At 33.1% G+C, this 26,348-nt stretch overlaps 1 protein-coding gene across 1 annotated transcript; it reads left to right on the forward strand.

Annotated features, from left to right (window-relative positions):
- The first annotated feature begins 3,635 nt into the window (after nucleotides 1-3,635).
- Nucleotides 3,636-25,629, forward strand: LOC145265264 (S-crystallin SL20-1-like). Its single transcript, XM_080121045.1, has 6 exons — nucleotides 3,636-3,768; nucleotides 8,324-8,419; nucleotides 11,677-11,792; nucleotides 16,702-16,755; nucleotides 19,433-19,540; nucleotides 25,465-25,629. The coding sequence occupies exons 1-6, from the start codon at nucleotides 3,636-3,638 to the stop codon at nucleotides 25,627-25,629; spliced, it is 672 nt and encodes a 223-aa protein (XP_079977171.1).
- Nucleotides 25,630-26,348: the final 719 nt, after the last annotated feature.

A 26,348-nucleotide genomic window follows, 5' to 3' on the forward strand; every position in this document is an offset into this window, starting at 1 on the left:
CTCCCACAGAAGAGACCTTGCGAGCCTATCCTTGTTTTATCGTTATTTCCATGGCAGGTGCTCGTCTGAACTCCAATCTCTGGTTCACCCCTCGCCAATCTTTCACGAAAAACACCCGTCTAGCTGAATCCACTGTGAAAAATTTCCCCCACTCTATATCTGTGCCTAAATCAAAACGCGGATTTTATGAACAAAGCTTCTTTCTTAGAACTGCACGCCTGTGGAACTCTGTTCCGTCTGCCTGCTTCCCACCGGACTACTTGGATGTCTTCAAGTCCAACGTTACCAATATTCCTAATGAACCGCCCCCTTAAGTAAACATTTCCTCAAATCTCCACACTAAGGCAATGTACTTGCAATAAACCTTATCCCTGAGTGGCTTCCGGGCCGTGATAAGTGGTGATCACTGTGTAAAAAAAAAAGTGATATAATATTAAACATTTTCCGTTTGTTGTGATGACATCCCTAGTGAGTATAAAACATTCCTATTATTGAGACTTTTGCTAGCGTTAAGGCTGATTTCGATGATCACCCCCCCCCACTTTGTTCGACACGAAAGTAGGTTTATTCCAATGTCGGATTTCGTTGCTGTTTGCTCGCTCTATGATAGTTAATAAGACTTTCTTGTGTGCAGCGTATTTGCTCAGTTGGTAGAATGCTTGCCTCGCATGCAAAAGGATCAGGTTTTGTATCCTGAATTCGGAGGTGTTCAACTGGTGAGCCCAAATGAATCGAGTCTCGGTCATACTGTTTTGGACTTCCGGTTTGTTGGCTTTTATGGCTCTTTTGAGCTGCGATGTTGTCACAAGAGCCATGAAAGCAAACAAACCGGAAGTCCAAAAGAGTACGACATATATTCAAATTTCGCCCTCATTTGGGCTCATCTGTTAGACAAACTGATTTCACACTGAGAAAGATCGGAAGATCGGTCGGGAATTATGTGCTTTTGAAGGAAACATTCTTGTTTTTTTCAAAATACTTTTTGTATTCCTACACGTTAACACACAGGAAATAAAATCAGAAAAAGATATAAACATTTATATATTTTTCGTATTGATTTTTATTCATACATAATTAAATATATTAAAAAGGAATACAGATGGATACAATATGCAATTCGAAATATCTATCTATCTATCTATCTATCTATCTATCCCTCTATCTATAAGCGTAAAGAATCCTAGAGTCGATGAAACGCGGAATATTCAGTGGAGCTTAATCGCCATATACATTTTATAACTCACTAACTAGCTCTCCATATGTATTGAGCACTTTTGAAATAAATACTTAAAGTTTACGCATACATCTATACTTTCGTGTATTAATTTTACGTGAGTAAATTAAGTAGTTATATATATATATATATATATATATATATATATATATATATATATATGCAACTTTGCCTGTGTATAAAAGTTCTATCTTCATAGACTCCGAAAGAACTGAACATATTTTCTCAAAATATCTACAAAATTTTAGTGTATAAGTCTGGGAGTTATCTTAGTGAAGTCTTGTCTCAGAATACCTCCGATAATCGAAACCTTTATTATAATTGATATATCATTACTAAAGCCAGTTTTTTTTATGTCGTCCCTTACCAACAATGATATAACAACAGGCAGTAAAAATTCTACTATGGGTAAGTTGATTAAGTTTTTTGTTTTGTTGATTTTTTGTTGTTATTTTTCTGCATGTCGTAGGTACGAACTCCGCACGTACATTTCTTAATTTTTACCATTAACTGCAAAGAATTTTATAAGTCTTGAAAATGTACATTGTCTGTAGGTTCAAACTCCGCACATAAATTACTTAATTGTTTTTTATCGCTCACTGAAAAGAAGCTTATATAAAATAATTTTATAAAAGAAACAGTAGGTTCTCTAGAATGCAATGTAGAATAACATATATTTTGGACTAAGTTACTGCATGAAAGCATGTGTAGTTTCCTCCGGGGCGATTTCACAGATTTCGATTACAATAACGTATAGGGGTGTGAAATGTTCGTTGACGTCATTCAATCCCGGGTAACGTTGGGTCACTCTGCTAATACTAATTACATCTGTCGACTATCTACTTTTATGTTCGGTCTATTGCTTGAAGGAATACTAATCTAACCGTACTGAAGTACCGTGATGCATCGAAACAGCCAATCTGTAGATGACGACCATTTATAAGTGAAAATATTTGCAGGCCTTTAATCCGTTTTATAGTTTTTAATTTTGTTTTTTGGGAAGAAGTTTAAACCAATTATTCTTATATGTTTGTTGGCCACACACGGTAACTGAATGCCTTGTAGGAGATCTCAGAGTAGTATGGGACCCCAGATGTAGTGTGTTATAGCCCACCGATGTTTGGATATGCTCTGGCACTCTACCAACCCTACCCCACTGTCTTGTGGGTGCGCTTGATTGGGCGAAAACTAGGGGAATTAAGCCAAAATCAAACACCACTGCCTTGTAGGCCTTATCACAGCAAAAGGTTAAGAGATGGGTACTCTGACTTCAAACCCTACTGCTGCCTTGCAGTCTTCCTTAAATTGCTATGGAACCTCATCCACAAAGAAAAGGCGTAGTAACGGACACGATAAGGCGACTGTTTCCTCACTTTCGGCCAGAACTTGCCGTCTTCTCTGTTGCAAATCGTCTCGGGTTCCCTCCACTGGACATGAGCAAGAGATACTACACCCAAACTGCGCAAGAGATACTAAACCCAAACTGCGCAAGCAAGTTTGGAGCCAAATCGGAAAGTCCTGTGGTGATGGAGTGAGACTACGCCAACACCGAGGGATAAAGTACTGATGCCCCAACTATTCATCGTCAAGACTGACGGACTGCATGATGATGATGATGATAATGATGATGATGATGATATGTTTGTGTTTTTGTGTATTTGTGTGTGTATGTGTTTATCTGTGTGTTTGTGTGCTTTTATATGTGTGCTTGTGTTTTTGCATGTATGTGTGTTTTGTGTTTGTTTGTAGGTTTTTGTGTGTGATTGTGTGTTTGTATTTTTGTGTTTGTAATTTCTGTTTCCATATAGTTATTTTTTTTTTATTGCTGCATTAATTTTTTAAGTTGAATGAAAGTTGATCCAATTGACTAAAAATAATTTTTCACTATCAGTTGGGCTTTTTTCCCAATTTGTAATGAGTTCGGCTTAATTACCATTGACAAAATGTTTACACAGATTTGTTTTCTTTTTAAAGAATTTCACAAGTAAGTTATTGTAAGCTTTTATATTTTTAAACACAGAAATATTTGCTTTGCTTCCTGTTCCATAGTTTGGCTTGTTCCCATTGGATAGGAACTACAAGGAGGAATTTTTTCTTATTAGGCGAATTGATTTAATACAGACATTGGACCTTTTAGAACAATTAACATCCGATAAGAAATACTGACACAAAGAGTCTCATTCTCTATCTGCACTATTAACTAAGACATTAAAGTACAAATAGAATAAGCGACCTAGAACCATGGAATATTGAATAGAAAACCTTGGGACGTTTGCCAGACAGTCCTCAATTGGGACTAACAACTTAATTTGTTTAAGCGTATAAATTCAGAGGTTTTAGCGTCGTTGTTAGCAAAGACGAACTTGCAGTTGCTCGAAGAAGTTCACCAGCGAATCCAGCCATGCCTAACTACACCCTCCATTACTTCAATGGCCGCGGCCGTGCCGAGTGCATGCGTATGATGTTCCATATGGCCGGTGTCAAATACATGGACAAGAGATACGAATTTTCCGACTGGGATCGTTGCAGGAATGGTAAGGAACATTTTTCTAGGAATTACTTTGCATTCTATTAAAAAAAACTCACTTAAAATCTAGGAGGTGACGGCATTTCACTAGTAAACGACACGGACTTACAATCTAGTTCTGTCAGGTTCGAATCCAGTTTGTTCCACAACAAATTTATTTCAGGTACCATGTTAACAACCTTCCGGTACCGCCCTCAGATGTTTTTACTAAAAGTAATTCTGATTAGAAAATATCGGGGAAACCAAAGCTAACGACACAGGACCCACACATAGTAGACACAGTCACAAAGAAGCCAAAAATAACGAATAAGAAAGAAATTCAACGTTTAAAAAATATTCCCATTATCTGCCACGCGTGACTTCTCTTTATAACTGTGATGCAACCCACGTTTTTTACGTGATCATCTTCTCTAACGTGCTCTTTATCATTTATAGAGTCATTTTGCTTTCCTTGTAATCAAGCCATTTCGCACACGGCTCAGTATTTGCGTGCATCCGCGCTCTGTTAAATAAATAAAATGTTCGGATTCATCTATATAATGATAGGATAGCGTATGTGTTATTTATTTTGTGTATCACGCTTAAACCCGAGTGACTGTCGTTTAATGGTTATGAACTTCCATTTCTTGTAATAAATAATGTTACCAAGTATTCTTCACAAGTTTTGGTGCAGGTTCCAATTATAGCTGAAAGAACTTAAGTTATATATATATATATATATATATATATATATATATATATATATATATATATTGTGTGTGTATGTATTATGCAAATATATGTGTGTGTGTGCATATGTATTATGTATATATATGCGTGTGTATATGTATTATGTATATATATACATGTGTGTGTATTATGTATATATATATATATACATAATACGCACACATGTATATATATATATATATATATATATACATAATACATATACACACACACATATATATATACATAAAACATATGAATTTGATACAGTCTCCGCTAATCGAGCCAGAGATGTCTCGTGTCGCGGGGTTCGAATCGTTCGGATGGTGTTAATCGTGACACCCTGCACTGAAGAATCCCGAAAGGATGAAACACTAGTATCTGTAGGTATTTAGTTATTATAGTAAAAAAATTATTATATATATATATATATATATATATATATATATATATATATATATATATTGGATCATGTTTACGATCCGACAGCTTCGTCAGGCCCCGCAGAAGTTGTTGTTAGTCATGGAAAAAAGGTGTTTTTAAGGAAAGAAAGAAAAGGGGAGGGAAGAGGCGGGTGTTGACAATATTTCAGTTTTGAAGGTTATCGTAAACACCCGCCTCTCCCCCTCTCCTTTTCTTTGTTTCCTTAAAAGCACTTTTTTTCCAATGAGTACCAACGACTTCTGCGAGGCCTGACGAAGCTATCGGATCGCAAACACGATCCAACATCGGAAACATATGTAGCCACACAGATAAAATAATAAAAAAAAATAAAACACATATTTGCTCTGCAATAGTATTGAGCACTCTCTTCAAGTTTTTACTAATTACCAGTTTTTCCACACACACACACACATATACACACACACATATATATATATATATATTCCGTTAGATTGCCGTTTTAATAAAAGAGCTACAAAATTATCAGAGCGTCTCCAGTTACGCTAAATATATACAAAATGCCAACATCAATATATTACATATGAATGAATCCCCTGTGGAATTTCCACAGGGTCAGCTAGTGCGATTGTTTAATCTCGACTTGCGTCTGAAGACAAAAAACGAAGCTGGCAGGTTTGCCTTTCGGTTGCTAAAACCTTCGTGTTTGTTGGACAGAATAGGGATTCGTGGTTGACAATTATTTGCTACAATATTAAACATTTTCTAGAGATCGCGAGTTCCTAATTTCTGCGACTCAATTGGTTTTCTGAGAATTTTAATATGCCTACATTTGGCTGCAACTATTTTACTCTTACAACTATTTCTATATCCTACACTTTGAAATGTTTTTATATTGGTATTCCAATAAGAGGAGGGTGGACCTGTAAATTCACCCTTGTCCGTTCGTCCGTTCGCCCGTTCGTCTGTCCGCACTTTTCTCTAACTACGGAATTTTTTTAAATTTTGCACAAACATTAAACATGATATGAGTAAAAATATAACAGAACGTATTTTTCGGAGAACCTCCGGTTAACCCCCTGGGGGGTACTTTCAAGTTTAAATAGCTAAAATGTACACTGTTGTGCTTATCAAAAAAAGAAAATGATGCCTGGGATTTTTATAAAACTTCCTGAAAAGTTGTAAACATTATTATTTAGGATATGCTATAGAATTAATATTAATACTTTATCGTATGCATATTTACAAGCCAACTCCGAAAATCAAATAGAAATTTTAATCTTAATATTGACCTAGATTAACTAAGACAAAATATTTGTTTAATATAAAATTATTGAAATAATTCTAGAAATATATGCACATATCTTTAGGTAAATGTTCTTTCAGTTTTGAAAGACTATGGATACTTAGCGTAAGAGTGCCTGCTATCTCTCTTTATATATCTCTGGCCTCTGGCTCTCTCTCTCTTTCTCTATTTATCTATACACACACACGCATATATATATATATATATATATATATATATATATATATGAAGGTAATAAATGACAAAACACTATATTCCAAAGTTAAAGATGTTGACATCTTTGATTTATTCCTCCCTCTCTCTATTAATCTATCTATCTATCTATCTATCTATCTCTTCATCTATCTATCTATCTATCCATCCATCTATCTATCTATCTCTCTCTCTATCTATCTATATATATATATATAATAAATGACAAAAACAATATTCCAAAATCCATGATATTGACCATCTTATAATCTATTCCTTTAATTCAGTTGACATTTACAATTCTTGACAGTATCTGTTTCGTAGCGCAAAATCAATAACTTAATTATTATATCAATCAGTGAATATACATTTACCCTTAATTCATCAGAAGAAATAGCAACAATCAATCCGTCAAAAGGAAACAAAGTGTGATTTGAAATGATTAAAATCCGAAAATTGGAAGAGAAGCTGCAAATACCTTTTAATATGTTTCCATTACGCCATTTTGAATTTTAACAATAAAGTCTGTAAACCCAACTAATCGTAGTAACATTCCCTATAAATTATAGAATATTCTGCCAAAATTTTCTATTTAAAAAGTAAATGCATTAATTCTAATTAATATGTGCATACTTATGAAAATGACATCAATAATTAAAAACTATTATAAATATTTGTAGATAGGAAACTAAACTAAAAAAAAAACGATTAACCTTTTACGGTTATATTAAATAATTTATTGATTTGAATTGAAACCATACATAATTCAATTCACTTGACTGGTATCATGAATCTTGTATATAACGTTTAGTCATTTATTCATTATTTTGCTCTGTAATTACATTGAGTTTCTTAAATAATGGTTGGTACATATTTTTAGAAAATATATTTCTACAGAAACATATATATATATATATATATATATATATATATATATATGCGTTTTATTTTTTATTACCGTATATTTCTCTTAAGTTACATTATTGTTTCAGCTATCCGGCCGTTTTTTTTTGCCGTCTGTAGCTTCCTCAGACTTTTACAGAAATGTTAGTTATGATGGGATGAAAGAGTGAATGATGTCAGGGGAGGGGTGCGAGAAGAGCGGAGAAAAAAAGAGGAAGGGAACAAGGGTTTTGGAGTTTAAGGAGCTTGTGGGGGAGGGTCTGGGAAGTTCATATCTGGTGTGGCTGAGGGCATCAGGATGCATGGAGGGGGAAGGGAGATATGTGGGGGTTGGAGGAGGGGTTACTTTAAAATTCGAGTCTTTATGTTAAGGTTTTTGGCGTCTCGTTGGGGAGATGATTTCTTTTTTTTTTCTCCGCTTATCTCGTGCCCCTCCCCTGACATCATTCACTCTTTCATCCCATCATAACGAACATAAAAAAGTAAAAGTCTGAGGAAGCTACAGCTGGACAAAAAAAACGGCCGGGTAGCTGAAACAATAACGTAACTTAACAGAAAGATACGGTAATAAAAAATAAAATGCATATTTGCTCTACAACAGTATTGAGTAATTTCTTCAGTTTTATTAATTACCATTTCTACTAAATATATATATATATATATATATATATATATGTGTGTGTGTGTGTGTGTGTGTGTATGTGTGTGCGTGTTCGTGCGTGTATATGTGTGTGTGTGGTCAGGACAACTGGAAACAATACCGAGATAAGCACCTCGAATTCACAGATGCTCACCCATCTCGTGCTAACCAGGCATAACTTGGGTGATCTGACGAGATCATGTTGACAGTAGTTCAACGCGATTATGACGCATCTCTTTAAAATGAAGTTTAATTGTTGATATCAAGTAATTGTTTCATATATATCAAGTAAAAATATTTATATAATTTTATTTCTTAATATAATATCTATTAATAGTACTACGTCATATAAACGAGAAGTATGTCTTTTAGTACATTAATAATTTTAATGCTATTCTGTTTCTATTTCAGATTTCCCCTGTAATTATCTCCCCTGTCTTGAGATGGACGGTGGCATGCGGATGCCCGAGACCATGGCTATTTGCAGGTACTTGGCCCGTGAATATAGTAAGTAATAAAATGAATTTAATTTGATTGTATACGTTTATTTCGATTATTTTAATCTACAGAGAAAGATGTAACAAATTTATGGAAATTAGAAAGCAGACATTTGATCTACTTTCGGTACCTTCGTAACTTCATAAATGCGTCATTAAATAAATAAATGCAGAAAACATTTTACTGATCAACATTCACCGGCACCTGTTAAACATTTACGGAGCCAACGTAGTTAATGCTAAAATAAACATTATAGATTTTTTTTAAATCTTTAATTCCCAGGACAATACTAATACTTAAGGTGTAACCCTTATGACACACGAATGATGTCCCGTGTAGTTTTGGATGACACATTAAATTGGATCGTTAACTGTTGGATAACAAATATAACAGCGTTTAGTCTCTTTTTTACAGAGGCACCACCACATTATCAAGGTCGCTCAAGGATAAGGGTTAACGAGTGTACAGTAGAAATTGAAAAAATATAGTAATCATTAGTAATGAAAATTCGGTAAATTTCTTAACTTATATGGAACGGCTCATCAAGAACTTATTTACGTTAGACTTGAAGACAACCATATTGTACTGAAAGCAGAAAAACAGAAGACAATTCCACAGGCGTGCAGTTCTAAGAAAGAAGCTTTGTTCTTGGAATCTACGTTTAGGTTTAGGCACAGATAAAGAGTAGGGGAATTATTGATAGTGTTTACAGCTAGACGAGTGTTTCTTGTGAAAGTTTGGCGAAGGGGGACCAAAGGCTGAAGCTCAGTCGAACACTTTCCATGAAAATAACGGTACATCAGAGACAAGCTCGCAGCATCTTTTCTGTGAGATAGGGGTTGCAGGGAAGAGAAAAGGACATCCCCTACGAGGCTACGAAGTCTATTTTGAAGTCTATCAAGGCAGGACAAGTTCTTTCTAGCTGCTACTGCCCAGATGTGGCAACAGTATTCCATCCTTGGACGTACCTGGCTCTTATATAGATGGAGAATTGCATCAGTAGTGAGATATCTACTGGATTGATAGAAAGATCCCACCACTGACCCTTTAAATGTATTCAGACATTCGGTAGACGTTGGAGGAGCCCGTAGATCGTAAAATTTAGCTCCCAGTGTTGTATTGCCAGGTTTATTTAACTGTGTCTTTGTATGTCTACTCTATATGAAGTATACTATTTTCTGTAATCGATGCTCGTATATCGTCCAGTTATTAGAATTATAAAGTTAGTTTTCTTTGTATATGGGGTGTCTGGAAGTGTCGATCTGTTACGTGTATATTGAATAGCCTGTCTATGTGTTAATGGGTGTTTTCACATCTTCACGACAATAACAAATGGTGAAATAAATGTACAGTCTTTAACAACACCTGTTTCATTGTCTCCCTCTCCGCTGGCATATTTTATCGAGATTCGCCAGTTTCTTTGGAAAACGTTATTCGATGTTCTTTACATTAAAAATAAACGCAACTTTATTTTCCATATAATAATTAATAAAGCCATCATATTTTATTATTACAGCAAAGTACATATTTTAGCAATAAATTATGTCTCAGAAAAAAAGAAGCAATAAACAAGAAAGTCCCGAAAAATGTTGCCATAGCTGAAAATAGAAATTATACCACCACCCCACTAAAATAAAATGATATCATGAGAGATAAACTTGTACAGCACTCCCCCATAACTAGGATCAGACGCTTTTAAGAATTGTCTTTCAACAAGGAAATACATACAAGGTATTTCCTTAAAGGATAAAACAATGCTAGAATAATAATGTCATGAAAAGGTACATATATTACACTAACCCCCACACAATGTGTAGGTGATGTGCAAAGTACCAAGCAAATACAACAGGAAAGAAATAAAAATCTGACTCCACATTTATTCATGGTTCTTTCAAAACAACACATTTAATATTTTTCCCTAGATCTTTTTCGCACTTTCTCTTTTTGCTTTTTAAAAGTCACTGTCTCCGCCCCCTCACGGTGGCGCAAGCCAGTCCTTTCTCGCTCTCGTGTTTACAGGTCTATATTCTCCGGAGCGCATATTACTTCTCTGTGGACCATGTGCTGTTTTTTTTTTGTTTTGTTTTCCTTTTTCTGTTTCTCGTAACGCAAACTCGCTCATACTTGCTAATTTGCATGCGTACTTTTAAAACTGCTGCGAATATTTTCGCTAGCAGCTAAACCTCGCTCTGGTAACATAACATCCCATGCAGATGTTATGCCACTTTCCAAAATCGGACATTGAGATATAGTAGTTTAAAACAGAGTAATAAGCAAGATTGAAAATTAAAAGTAAGTACACATAATAATCGTAATATAACGTGCGCGTGAGTAAGTATCAGCATCAGGAAACGACCAAGAGATTAGCAGCAGCGCCAGTAGCCGAAAAATGCACATATGCAAATTAGGAAGTGTGTGCTAAAAGAGAAAAGAATAAAAGGAGAGAAAAATGCACCACGTCCTCAGGGTAGAAACAATGTCGGCGCCAAAGAAAATATATGTGTAAAGAGAAGAACGAGAATTGTCCGGCTGTGGCAGGCATGCGGTCGGAAGAAAAGAGAAACGCTTGCCAATGAACATGTTGCAGCGAGAGACTTTTTTTTAAGTAGTGCCGAAACTAACGATAATATAAAAACTTTAAAAGAAAAAATACCGACCCGGATTGTTTAATTATTTCTTTCATTACGTTTGTCTGTGACGGCAGCAGTACATCGATATTATAGTTTCCATTTCAAGCAAACATATACGAAATACCTATTATTAAGAAATGAATGTATTATTTATTTGAATTAGCATTACGAGGCTCTTTAATAAAAAAAACTCTATTTTATTAAATTCATAAACTTTAAGAACTACGAAGACAGAAGTGGTACCATTAAAACGAGTGACCATTTATGCTTGGTTATTTTTTTCTACATAGTCACAACTATTTTCAAGACAGTTTTTCCTGGAATCTCATAACGCATTTCTGCTTCTGACATACGTATATCACAAATGCAGCTTTTTCAGAGTTTCTCACCATAAATATCTACAAAAAATACACGCACTTCCGGCCATAAATGCATAATTTCAATCATTATACCAATGCAATTTGAAAGCCTCTCAAACTACTATTGGTGGAATATAAAAGAGAGTTTATATAAATATATAAATCATGTGAAGGACTTGTATTATATGTTATTTAATATGTTTCTGATTAAAAAAAACAAAACAAATACCTTTCGTTTTTAAATATATAAATAAACTAATACCTAATCTTTTTGCAGACTTCTATCCCAGAAGTTCTATGGACATGATGAGGTGTGACTACATCGCTGATTGCTTCTATGAAATCATGCACGATTACATGAGGTACTACCACTGGAAGAACGGACGCTTCAGGGTGAGGCACATATTTCCAATGTTGTTAATGATCTATCTATCCCTCTTCTCACTTACTCTCTCTCTCTCTCTTTCTCTCTCTCTCTCTCTCTCTCTCTCTATATATATATATATATATATATGTATATATATGTATATATATGTGTGTATATATATATATATATATATATATATATATATATATATATATATATATATATATATATATACATACAAAGTGTTTCCCAAAACCAGGCGACAAAAAATTAGAGCATCACGTTGTGCATTTTCATGAACGTTTCAATTGTTTCGACATTATTCGGACAATTTCAAACTCTATGTTATTTAAAATATTCCAGAATGGAATCTATTCAGACGGTTAAAAAACACGTATTTATACATGTCTGAACAGATTCCGATCTTGTTATTTACGATACCAAGCGGTTGGACCTATCTCCCCTACCCCTCAAGGTTTTTTTTTGTTTAATCATTTTTTGATTGCCATGGAATTTATGAATCGCCCTATTTTCGTATTCCTATTTTTTAGATTTATATTTCATCTAATTATTTATATTTATATTACCTTAGTCCTCAATGTGTTTCTAACCTAATTCATTTTTTTTCACAAAAGTGTGTATTTAATTTATTTATTTTTCAAGTACTGGAGAGAAACTTCAAATCCTCGATTAAATTTATATGTCTCGACTATATTCTACCCAAACTCATAATAACGTATGCTCGATTATAGAAATTGATAGGAATAAAGTTTAATATTTGAGTCAATTCACTTTGACTTAAATTTGTATTTGTATATATTCAGTGCCGATTGTTCATATATTTTAATAATATTAAATTTTCGTTTAAAAATACTTTATAATAATAATAATAATAATAATAATAATAATAATAATAATAATAATAATAATAATAATAATAATAATAGTATATATATATATATATATATATATATATATATATATATCCGTCATAATCAAGTTGAACCACTGCTTCTCGCCAGATAACTGAAGTTAAGCAAATATAAGGTTGGTCAGTACCAGGCGTGTGAACATTGGAGAATGCTAGGCACCAAGTCGCAGACATTTTCAGTTTGTTATCTACAGACACGTGTAATTCACAGGGAATGAATGCACTCCGCACTCTCAGTTAAAACAAGCATATAAGAGAAGGAAAACCTCTTATGTAAAAGTATGTTTTGTCTTGTGGCAGCCATTCATCGACAAAAATTAGCAGGTGTACCAAAAACTGTGGTTTGTTCTCTACAACAACTATACACGAATCAGACGTATAGATTTCCGAGCAACTTAGTTAGTGTGATTGAGTTCATACGTCAAAATCTCCGGAAGGGGCCCCTCATATATTTTAGGTATTCGTTTCGTCTAAGGTGAATATAATGTTATTATACACCGTTGCTTGAACACCGTTCCTGGTACTCCGAGGCTGGCACACTGGTGTTGAATGACCGTTGAGGAAGTATTATGTTGAGCACAAATTAAAAATACGGTTACAGAAATCAGAAAGTATACATTAGAAATCTTGTCACTCTATAAGATAAAAAGAAAAAGACGATCTAAACAATCATTCAGGGAGTTTATCCATCTGGCTTCTATTTGTGTTTTTGGACTTGAAACGTTTTCCTCCTGAACACTGACTAGATTGCTTAACAGAACATAGGCAGAAATTTTTTTTTTCAGAAATAACGCAAACCCTTTATTTCCGTTTACTCACTGAGGCTATATATTAACCCCTAATCTATCATTCATTCTCTCTACTCAAACAAGGATCTTCATTATTTTACATATGTATCCACTTACTCAGGGTTAACTTCTAATTTTTAAAAGTAGAGGGAATTTCTTTTCTGAAATTAAACTCTGGTTGTAAACGTACAGACATCTATTGTCGCCACAACAAAATTTACATATAAAATACACTCGCGACTATGCCTCTTAATTAAAATAAGGATGTATAATAACGTATATTATAAATCCTTATTTTAATTAAGAGGCATAGTCGCGAGTGTATTTTATATGTAAATTTTGCTGTGACGAAAATAGATGTCTGTACGTTTACAACTAGAGTTCGGATGAATTTTATTCTCAGTTTTGTTATAGTATTACGGTCGTGTTTATTTATAAACCTCAGGCATTCCTCAAGTTTATCTTGGCAAACTTAAGAATCTTTCCCTCAAACACGGTGACTTACACGGAGTTTCGAACGTAACTCTTTATGTAATATCTGTTAAAATCGTAATCTCGTCCCGTCACAAATGAGCGAATGGAAGTTTCAAGTATTTCGCACTAAAATTGAATTTCATCTAGTACTTTATTCGTTCCGCAATTAGTCTTGTAGACAATACTAGTTTGACTTTTAAAAGCCTTAAGCTTATTCCTTTTTATAGATTTGCAATATTACAAATGATTTTCAATTACTACTTATCTTTACATATTACAATACACAAGCATATGTATATATATATACAGTTGTGCCCGATATTATTCATACCCCCCTTGAAAATTGAGTTTATTAGGTGTAACTTTTGTAAGAATTTATTGTTTACGTCCATATTGATACATATTCTTAATAAACCTCTTCTGATCATTTTCGTCATTTTAAAATCTCGGGATACTTGTAATAAAAGAAATATACAGCTATTTATAAAATCTGCAATGTTCAAAAATAATCATACCCCCTTATTTTTTCAGTATTAATCGAGTTTCTGACTGTTTGTTTTCTGTTTGATTCTTATTTTGAATGCTTTTATACAACCTTTGATTAATTTCATTTCGTTTTTTGCATTTTTCAGAAATTAAAATGATATCAACTGAAAACCAATAAAAGAATAAAAATTATTAGAATGGGGAAGAAAAAAGAGCTTAGTAATGATCTTAGGACTAAAATTGTGAATTCACATAAGGATGGTTTAGGTTACAAGTCAATTTTCAAGAAATTTGAGGTCCCTACAGCAACAGTACAGAGCATCATCAAAAAATTCCAGAGCCACCACACAACAAACAACTTGATTGGTAGAGGAAGAAATAGGAAACTGTCTGCTAGAGCCACCAGGAATATTGTAAGAAGTGTTAATGCAAATCCAACCACCACTAATAAGGACATTTTAGAAAATCTGGAGTCTTCTGGCATAAAAATATCAAGGCAAACATTGCAAAGGACTCTGCATGAAAATGGTCTGAAAGGAAGAAGACCAAGAAGGACTCCATTGCACACCGGAAAACACCTTGCAGTACGTCTAAAGTTTGCTAGGACCCATGTGAATTCTCCAGAGTCCGTTTTCTCAAGTATTTTGTGGACTGACGAAACAAAAATTGAATTGTTTGGCCATATGGATGCTTCTTACGTTTGAAGGAAGAAAGGAGAAGCTTACAACCCAAAGAACACCATACCCACGGTGAAACATGGTGGTGGTAGCTTAATGTTTTGGGGCTCCTTTTCGGCTAGTGGTCCAGGTAGTTTGGTCAAGATAGATGGAACCATGAAGAAGGAGCAATATTTGGAGATACTCAAGAAAAACATTAGACAGGATGCGGAGAAGCTCCATTTAGGACCAAACTGGGTCCTTCAACAGGATAATGATCCAAAACATACTGCCAAAATAGTCAAGAAATGGTTTGAGGATAATCAAATTAATGTTTTGAAATGGCCTAGCCAGAGTCCAGACCTGAACCCTATCGAAAACCTCTGGCACATATTGAAAACTGAGGTTAAAAAGCGGAAACCTAGAAATTTGAGGGATTTGGAGAACTACTGCATTGAAGAATGGTCAAAAATCAGTGTTGATGCTTGTAAAAACCTTGTTGATAAATATCCCAAACGGTTACAGGCAGTTATTAAGAATAAAGGGCATGCTATTGACTATTAGTAAGAGAGGTATGAATAATTTTGAACTAGTGCCATTATTGTTTTTCTTTGTATAATGTTTAAAACTTGCATAATTTATTTATTTGTTGAGTTTAAATTAAATGCTTATGCTTGATTTATTGTTTGAAATCCCTTTAATATTGTCTACCTTCTGGTTTGAGCAATATTCTTATAGAAATCTCAAAGATCCGAGGGGTATGAATAATATCGGGCACAAGTGTATATATATATATGACTACTTCATTTAATAACATAAACTATTATATGAAAGTATAATTTTATGCGTAAACTTTAAGTATTTACTTCAAGAAGGCTCAATGAATAGGTAGAGCTAGGTAGTAAGTTATAAAAATATATATGGCAATTAAGCTACACAGAATATTCCGCGTTTCATCCAATCTAAGATTCGTCAGGCTTATGCATAAGCCTGACAAATCCTAGCGCTGATGAAACGCAGTATATTCTGTGTAGCTTAATTTCCATATATATATATATATATATATATATATATGTGTATATATATATATATATGTATATATATATATATGTTTTACGGTACAAAACTTATAGATTACTTTGAAGAAAATAGCCGACAAAACTGGACAAAGCCTCTTTCATAAACAGACTCATCAGGAGTTAATCGTTGATCTAGAGAAAAAAATTAATAAATAGAAAACAAAAAAAATAATATATAATAAATAATAAAACAAGATAAATTGCGAGATATTTTATTTATTTATTTTCTATACTCTGGCCAAAAGAAATAATAACATCCTTATGGTGGCATTCTTTTTGGTTGCATGCATCAACTGCTGAGATAAATTACACATAAATATTAACATTAATTTTTTAAGTATCACATCATTCACTTTATATGCGTTCATGTGTGAGTTATTATGAATAACTTATAAAAACATTACTTTAATCTAAATGATTCACTAACACTCGTAATTATTTAATAATTAGATTTACCACTTTATGAAAATTGCTGATATTTACGCCAATGAATGACGCCATTTTTTTTTTAAATATTTTAGTACAACATGAACGACTACGGATTCGGTGGAGAAGGCAACTGCAGCAACTACGATGTGAGTTCAAATATTTCTTGCTTTTTTTTCTTCTGTGTAGGGCTGTGACAACTGCATACTCTTTTCATTGTTTTGACTCTTGAGTATATATCCGTTTATATGTTATGTATCCGTTAATATCTTACGTTTTTATATATACTGATATGGTTCTCGGTTGATTGACTGTGCCTTACTGTGTCAGATATATACTTGAGAGTCAAAAGAATGAAAAGAATGTTCTGTTTTCACAGCCCTACTCATGTGCCTTTTTAAACGTCGTCATAATTTTATTTTGCATTCGAATATTCTTCATCTACTTCGGAGCCAAAAATGTTTCCTGAATTTAGAAACGCATAATTCTGTCTATTGACAGCCATTTTCTCAATTAGTATTGAGCGCCGATGACTTGAGAACTTCGAGAGAAATTAAATCTAAGCTTTTAACCACATCCAGAACGCTACTAGTTTTTTTTTTATTAATTTCTTTTTGCATTATATTGCAAGGTGTATTTTCCTATTACAACAACGGCGTTGTGCTGTTTTCAAATTGTGCAACCGACGCTACGATTACTCAAATACATATTGACACGTGTAGGTTAGTCGGTTGTTTTTGTTTTACGGCATATCAACCCTTTTAAGATTATTTATTGTCGAATCCAGTAATTTTAAAGAACATTTTTTTTAATAGAATGTATTTGTTTTTTCAAGTCGATTTCTATTTAACCCATAGTTGGGACCCTAATAGTTACTGCCACTCCGAGCCAGAGTGGGCCTGGGAGCACTGGCAATTAAAGGGTGGCTCCACACTGCCCAAAGCGTGCAAGCTGGGGCCTCACCATCGGACATAGTTTAAGGTCATATCCAGAACCGACATGTGTAGGAATCCGATACAAATATGTCTATGGATATACATAATATTTGTTTATTCAATAAAATCTTATACAATGTGGCCTACTTAGAAAGAGCCCAGAAAATGCAGTAGAGAGGAGGAACATTGTGTTATAAAAGCGCTGGAAGTGCTCCTCGTTTACATCTATGCATTTCTGGGCATGTTTAACAACGTTTGCAAATACTTCCTGTAGATCTTCGCTGCTGATTCCACTGATAGTGTTGGTAATGGTCTCTTTTTTTGTTGTCTAGATTTTAAGGATTTTTTGTATATACTTTTTGTTTTAAAGTCCCCCAGAAGAAAAAAATCCCATAATAACAAGTATGGGGTACGTGGTGGCCATAAGCCTTTGCTTATCGTTCTCCATTTCATAAACATTCCGTGTCAGTGATCTTTGAGACGTGGGGAATATAGCGGATAGCGGCCATTAGGCCAGCTTTGGTGTAGTGTGAGATCATGTTGGTGGTGTTCTCAACGTATGACCAAACGAAGTAGTTCAGCGAGTTCAAGTCGGGGGTGGAGGATGGCTAGTGAGATGAAGGATACAAAGTTGTAGCTCCTTATGGAGCGAATCTTGGGTCTCTTTGGATTTGTGGGCGTGAATCGAGCCTTGGTGTCACTACTAGGGCCAGCCAGCGGCCACGTAAGTGCACCTGGGAATCACCATACTTTTCAGCATATGCCGGTAAACTTTGGTGTTGACTTTCAATCGGAATTCGAAGATATGAAGTGGAATAATGCGGCTCTGAAACAACAGCAAAGAGCATAACTGTGAGCACGAACTTTGATTTTATCTCTTTTTCTTATTCCGTATGATATGATGAATATTATTTAACCTGTAATTTTCATTTATTCATTCATATGTATATATATATATATATATATATATATATAGGACTGTACCAATATATATATATATATATATATATATATATATATATATATATATATATACACACACATACATATATATGTTTGTGTGTGTGTGCGTGTGTTTATAAAGATGCGGTTGGTTTTAACACTGGTGGACGGATTTTTGTTTAAATAGACATTTGGCGAGATAATTTATGGGCGTCGCTCCCGTGGATCGATCGATAGAACTGCTGACTGTCAACGCGATGGTTCTAGGTTCAATCCACGGCTTGGGAGAGGTACTAGTCTAGCGACACTGATGGGTTGTGATACAACGAAACAGGACTGTATAACGATTGCAATGACTACACACACACACACATATATATATATATATATATATATATATATATATATATATATATATATATATATATAAGTTCTGACGAGGACGCTTCACAGAAGTTTGAAACGCGCGTAAAAACGATTTCAATGACTTAAAAACATTATTATAATGATCCAAACATAATTCTCAATGAAAAACCAAGACACGGAATAATAAAATAATGTTAAAAAATACAAATTGTTCGTGACTACTCCTTAATTTAAATATATATATATATATATATATATATATATATATATATATATTATGTATATATAGGAGGTGTACCAATCTTGTTACAATACTGGGCATGGAACGTTTGGGCTGCTGGGGAATGGAGGCAAAAACAAATGATCACAGTGCAAGTCAAAATGATAAAATAATTGTCGTTTATAAAATTCAATACTTAAATATATTTGCTATTTTTACTAAATTGTCTATTTATATTTTTGCGATAAAAATGTTCAAGAGAAAAGGTATTTCGTAAATATATGCGTGAGTATCATTATTTCTGTTTACAAAGTGAATATCAGGAATATTAATTAAATTATTTATATTTTCCTTGTTTTTCAGAACTATATGTATTGGAGATACATGAACACTTTCAATCGTGTTATGCCTTTTATGGAGAGGACTCTGTGCATGCGCAATGGCGGAAGTCAGTGGTTCATGGGTGATCAGGTAAAATTTTACGTATTACAGCATAGATGATTGGTTTAAACTATTAATATACATAATGATCTAAAATAAAACCTCATATTCACAAAACTTGAGTACACAAACTAAATTATCAAATATTTATTCAGCACTTGGAGTAAATATTTATATAACTAGAAAACAATTTATATTAACAACACGGACTCTGTTAGCAAATTCAACTGATGAAAACAGCTTTACATTTACTTTTATTTTGTTTTAATAAATACAAGCGGGTCCTGGGGAAATTCCACAGGGCACTCATTCCCATGTAATATTTTGATGTTGACATTCTGTAGATGTTCAGTGGAAATAGAGAAACGCTGTTAATATTGTAGATATTTTTTTTTTAAACTGCAAAAGTATTTATCTAATCTAGAAAGTACTCTTAAATGTGATATTTTAATTTTAACAGATTTCGTATATATTATTAGAGTGTTAATGTTCTGTTGATTTTTATATACTATAAAGTTGCACCCCCCCAATTATATCTCTATGGCTTGGGTGCATCAGCTTGAATCGAAACCGAAGCGAAAAATTATGATATATATATATATATATATATATGTATGTATGTATGTATGTATGTATATATGTATATATGTATATATATATTTGTCTTTACATAAGCAGCAGTTTGTTGCTACACAGTTATGAGCATGTTTCGGTCGACCAGTATTTACCAACTAGAGGTCTCGTCAGGCAACAACCCTTATTTCCGAAAATGGAATTAAAAAATGTAACTTGTTCTACTTCTGTATTGAGCACTCTCGTATGAACCTCGTTATATTTCACTGGTTAACCTACCTTTGGGAAATAGCAACTTCAAATTATATATATATATATATACAGATATATATATATATATATATATATATATATATATATATATAACTTGAGTTCCTTCAGCTATAATCAAAACCAAAACCAAAATTTATGAAGAATTTTTCGTAAAATTATTTAATACAAGAAATGGACGTCCCTAACACTTAAACGACAGTCACTCGGATGTTTCTAATTTTCGGCTTATATGAAAGTATTCATCAGCAAAGTTTAGACGATATGGTTTTAATTAAACAAAGGAAATAATGCACGTATTTGAACTTTTAACCACTACGTTTTGCATTTCATTTTCATCTAAACAGTGGACTTGTATTAATTTTAACACATGTGCGCATGATCGATCGCTAGAGCACTGAACTTGACGATAAACCTCTATCTTTGGCAATTAGAGACTGCACAAACACCATCTAGACAAATAAAGCTATCATTTGCACATATACAAGACTTTTGTATAAGCCGATAATTAGAAATTTTAAATAAATAATTCTTTATTTAAAAAAAATAAAACAATGCACGTGTCCGCCATGTTTATAATCTATTATTTATTAATTTCAATGTAAACACCCAAAATATGTTTTTGTCCTCATTAGTCAGGTCTTGTTTCTGATTTTACTATGAATGCATTGATGCATTTATCTAAAACATACATATAAATTCAATACACAAATAATATCTACTAAAGGAAAAACATTTAATATGATTTCGACGTACGAACTTTTACAGAATAAATTATGAGTGAATTAATTTATAATTTAATACTTATCCTTAAGCATCCAATGTTTAATTATCTTACATAGCATATGTGCGTTGTTTATAAAGAAAGTGATACATTGAATGTAAAGTCTTTTATAGTGAAATCGAGTTTCTCTCTTTTTGTTTGTTTCTTTATAATTTAATTAACATATACAAAATGATAGATTGATTCACAAATCAAGTTTCATACTGAAATCGGGCTTATATAAACTTTTAAGTTAGCATGGTTTCTATATATACTATTTATTGAATGAAAATCTTCATTCAGTGGGTAATCCCATTTACACATCACATTAAAGAAAATCAAATTTAATAATAAGCCCAATGTTAAAAAAAACTTCTTTGACAAACCCGTCTGAGTGTTGATTACAGAACAACAATAAAAGAATTACGAGGTATATATATATATATATATATATATATATATATATATATATATATATATATATATATGGTTATTCATTTAAAGGTCTAATTTTCGGCTTATATGAAAGTATTCATCAGCAAAGTTTAGACGATACTGTTCTTATTTAAAGAAGGAAATAATGCACGTGTTTGAACTTTCAACCACTACGTTTTGCATTACATTTTTATCTAAACAGTGGATTTGTATTAATTTTAACACATGTGCGCATGATCGATCGCTAGAACCCTGAACTTTACGATACACCTCTATCTTTGGCAACTAGAGACTGCGCCAAGACCATCTAAACAAATAAGCGTATCATTTGCACATACACAAGACTTTTGTATAAGCCGATAATTAGAAATTTTAAATAAATAATTCTTTATTTAAAAAATAAAAACAAAAAACGTGTCCGATATGTTTTGAATCTATTATTTATTAATTTCAATGTAAACACCCAAAATATGTTTTGTCTATATTAATCAACTCTTGTTTCTGATTTTACTATTAATGGATTGATGCATCTGTCTAAAACATACATATAAATTCAATACACAAATAATATCTACTAAAGGAACATGCAATATGATTTAGATGTACGAATTTTTACAGAATAAATTGTGAGTAAATTAATTTATTATTTAATACTTATCCTTAAGCATCCAATATTTAAACCTCTTACACAAAATATGTAAACTGTTTATAAAGAAAGCGATACAGTGAATGTAAAATTCTGTAGACACTGTTAGTCTATTATAGTGAAGGCGAGTTCCTCTCTGTTTGTGAACAATTTGATTCATCATCATTATGCAATTCGCAAGTTAGGGCCTCAGTTCTTTATCTCTCAGTGTTGGGGTATCTCACTCCATTACCACAGGACTTTCACCTTGGCTCAAAACTTGCTTGCGCAGTTTAGGTGCAGTATATGTTGCGCATCAGATAAACACCGTCTGAACCTCCAACAGAACGAACCTGCGACGACTGTCTGCAGAGGAGGTCGCAGCTTCTGGCTGAAAGTAATCTCAGTGAGGTAAACAGTCGCCTTATCGTGTACGCTACTACGCATTTTCTTTCTGGATGAGGTTCCATAGCCTTTTAAGGGAAACTGCAAGGCAGTAGGATTTGAAGTCAGAATTCCCATCTCTTAGCCTTTTGCTGTGATAAGGCCTACACGGCAGTGATGTTTGATCTTAGGAATTGTTCCCCTATTTTGCGCCACACCAAGGGCATCCACAGGACAATAGGGTAGAGGATGGTAGTGTGCCAGGGCATATCCACACATCGGTGAGCCATAACGCACTACCTCCGGGGTCCCCTACTACTCCGAGATCTCCCACAAGTTTAGCCTGGGGTGGCAAGGCACACAGTTACCGTGTGTGGTCACACAATTTTATTAACATATACAAAATGATAGATTGATTCACAAATCGATTTTCATGCTGAAATCGGGCCTATATAAACTTTTAATTTAGCACGATTTCTATATATACTATTTATTCAATTAAAATCTACATTCAGTGGGTAACCCCATTTACACTTCACGTTAAAGAAAATCTATTTTAATAATTACCTCAATGTTGATAAACTTCTTTGACAAACTCGTCTAAGTGTTGATAACGTAACAACAATAAAAGCATTATCAGATGTATATATAATTTAGCCAGTATTTAAAAAGTGCATGCTAGAAAATTATATATACACTTAATAATGCAACATACGGATAACTAAGGAATGAACGCGCAGAATAAAAAAATATAAATAAACAGAGTGAAAAATTTAAGGTTGTATATTAAAATAAAAATTCATACAATGAAAAGCAAACAAATGCGTAATCAAATCCTACTGAATTCACATTTCAAATAAGCATTTATCATAAAATATAAGCATCTAATCAGTTGTTGGTTGCCATTCACGAAAATTCATTTACAATTGTCTTTATTTTACTTTTTTAATTCCAGATAATGTGATGTTCTATTGCTGCGTTATAACTTAGGGAGTATTTATTTCCTGATTAGAGTGGTACAGCAACTAAGCTGTATGACAGCAAAGGTGAATACGAGCAAAGTTGAATACTAGCAAATTTGAATACTAGCAAAGTTGAATACTAGCAAATTTAAATACGAGCAAAGTTGAATACTAGCAAATTTAAATACTAGCAAAGTTGAATACTAGCAAAGTTTAATACAAGCAATGTTGAATACTAGCAATGTTGAATACAAGCAGAGTTGTATACTAACACAGTTGCATACCAGTAATGTTGAATACTAGCAAAGTTGCATACTAGCACAGTTGAATACTAGCAAATTTGCATACTAGCACAGTTAAACACTAGCAAAGTTGCATACTAACAATGCTGAATACTAGCAAATTTGCATACTAGAAAAGTTGAATAATAGACAAATTTGCATACTAGCAATGTTGAAATCTAGCAAGGTTGCATACTAGCAAAACTGAATACTAGCAAATTTGCATACTAGCAATGTCGAATACTAGCAAGGTTGTATACTAGCAAAGAGGCATAGTAACGGGGTTACATACTAACAAGTTTGTCTGGTAATACAGATCGCATAGTAACGCGGTTACAAGGTAACAATGTTGCACATAACAAAGTTGCACATAACAAAGTTGCACACTAACAAGGTTGCATCGTAAAAAAATTTGCACAAATACGAGATTGTTAACTAAAAAAGTTGTGCAATAACGAGATTGTGTAGTAACTAGGTTGAACAATAACCAGATTGCATAGCTACGACTTTGCATAGTAACAATATTGCATAACAGAATGTGGAATAGAAGCGAAATTGTATAGTAACGAAATTGCATAGTAACGAAACTGCAAATTACCGAGTTTTGATTGTAATCTCTCTCTCTCTCTCTCTCTCTATATATATATATATATATATATATATATATATATATATATATATATATATATATATATATATACATATATAAAAGTGAAAATGAAAAATTTCCGGGTACTTGTGCTGGGCTTGGCCTTTTGTCTTTTCCTGCACTCGTGGCAGGGACGTCCAGAAAAGCAATAAAGTTTGATCAATCAGACAATTGCTATTAATTGGGATACTCCTCTTTTTATAGAGAGCTGGCTTCTCCCTCCCCAAAATCTTTGGGAAAACAAACAGCCAAAATTGGGGAAAGAACACAACAACAAAAAAACCAGCCTCGCAGCGAAAGCTGACTGCGATACATGTTTGACCTCATTATCATTAAAATCGCACATTTAAGTTTTAATTTTTAAATTAAATCACTTTTCTGTTACTCTGCCCTGGTGGGTGGGTGAGTTACATGTCAGGGGTTTTCTACCTTGCCTCAAGTTTCCATGTTCAATACTACCAAACTAATTTTTACCACACGGTCGACCCGGGGCAGTTTTATATTTGTTGTTTTCCCGATTTTTTCAAGGAGTTTAACATCGTTTTTCTGTCGTTGATGTGACCATCCACCGCAAATACACACACCTCCAAACACCCGAGCAACGCCGGGTACCCCGCTAGTTAATTTTTAAAAGCGGAACGTACGGACTTACTTAGAACGAAACAAGCAGTATATAATATAAGTAGATATAAGAATACTTAAAAGTATTTTTATATAATTAAACTATATACAATTAAGAGAACGGATGTGTAATTAAATAATACTAACTTTACATTAAAAAGAAGAATTTATTTTAAAAAATGCAAACCTGCAGTTGCTGTTTTAGATTCAGTAGAATTAATTCTCTTATATTTTTTTCTATTTTCATTCATTGTTGTATATGTAATGGTCCCGGGCAATGCCGGGTAGCCTTGTAAGTTTATTACAAAATTAATTCAACATGATTCGTTTATATTTGCTATTCATCAGAATCTATTCTTAGAATCCGTATATTTTTCTGCTTTCATTCCAGATGATGTGGTGTGACATGATGTTCTATTGTTGCATGGAAAACATGTACAGAGACTTCCCCAACATGTTCAGCAGCTACCCCAAGATGATGGGTTTGTACAACCGATTCGCCAGCCACCCCAAGATGTGCAGCTACCTTAAGAGCCGTTGCAACACCTGCTGGTAAACATCGTCTAAGATAAAGAAACTGGATTATGCCTTTTGTAAAAAGAAATGTGTTTAAAAAATAACTAAAAGTAATCCTCGATATCCATGTCTGATCATTTTATGTTGCAGATATATATATAAATGTGTTTCTTATAAATAAAATCCTTTGAATTATATATTATTGTTGTTTCTGTTTTATATTTATTGTTGCTCGTGTTAAGTAACTGTTCTTAATTCATTTGCCAATATTGTAATAAAATGTATTTATAATAAATAAAATATATAAACGGCTATATGTCTCTCATTCTGTTTTCAAACTCTATCGCTCCCCAAACTAAAATTCGTTTTCAGGGGGCGAGAAATTGGTCACAATCGAAATAAATCGTTAAACATTTTTGTACATATATCTAAGTTAATTTTTAATTTTTATCGTTTTATATGCGTATTACGTTGGTATTAAGTATATCAGTTTAAATAGGTTAACAATTTCCTAGCATATATAATTGAAATTATCCAACCAAATAGTCCCAATAATATCATTTAAAGTACACACTTTCAAAGATATATAAAATACTAAAAACAAATGACGTTTTTATATGAATAAATTAAGTTCCTAAAAATACAGTATATAAATTTGAAAAGACTATAAAATTATGAAAATTAAAGATGATTGTAGTTGACATTTAAAATTCTTTGGAAAATCCTTCAAACGTTATTTAAATTAAAATACACCATTTA

Source organism: Euprymna scolopes, chromosome 40 (genome assembly GCF_053919585.1).
Source record: "Euprymna scolopes isolate OS-2025 chromosome 40, ASM5391958v1, whole genome shotgun sequence".
In the NCBI taxonomy this organism is placed as follows: domain Eukaryota; kingdom Metazoa; phylum Mollusca; class Cephalopoda; order Sepiida; family Sepiolidae; genus Euprymna; species Euprymna scolopes.

Coding starts and splice junctions, on each gene's coding strand:
- LOC145265264 (XM_080121045.1), top strand. CDS start 3,636: ATGCCTAACTACACCCTCCATTACTTCAATGGCCGCGGCCGTGCCGAG. Junction 3,769..8,323: donor CTGGGATCGTTGCAGGAATG/GTAAGGAACATT, acceptor TTTCTATTTCAG/ATTTCCCCTGTAATTATCTC. Junction 19,541..25,464: donor AGTGGTTCATGGGTGATCAG/GTAAAATTTTAC, acceptor CTTTCATTCCAG/ATGATGTGGTGTGACATGAT.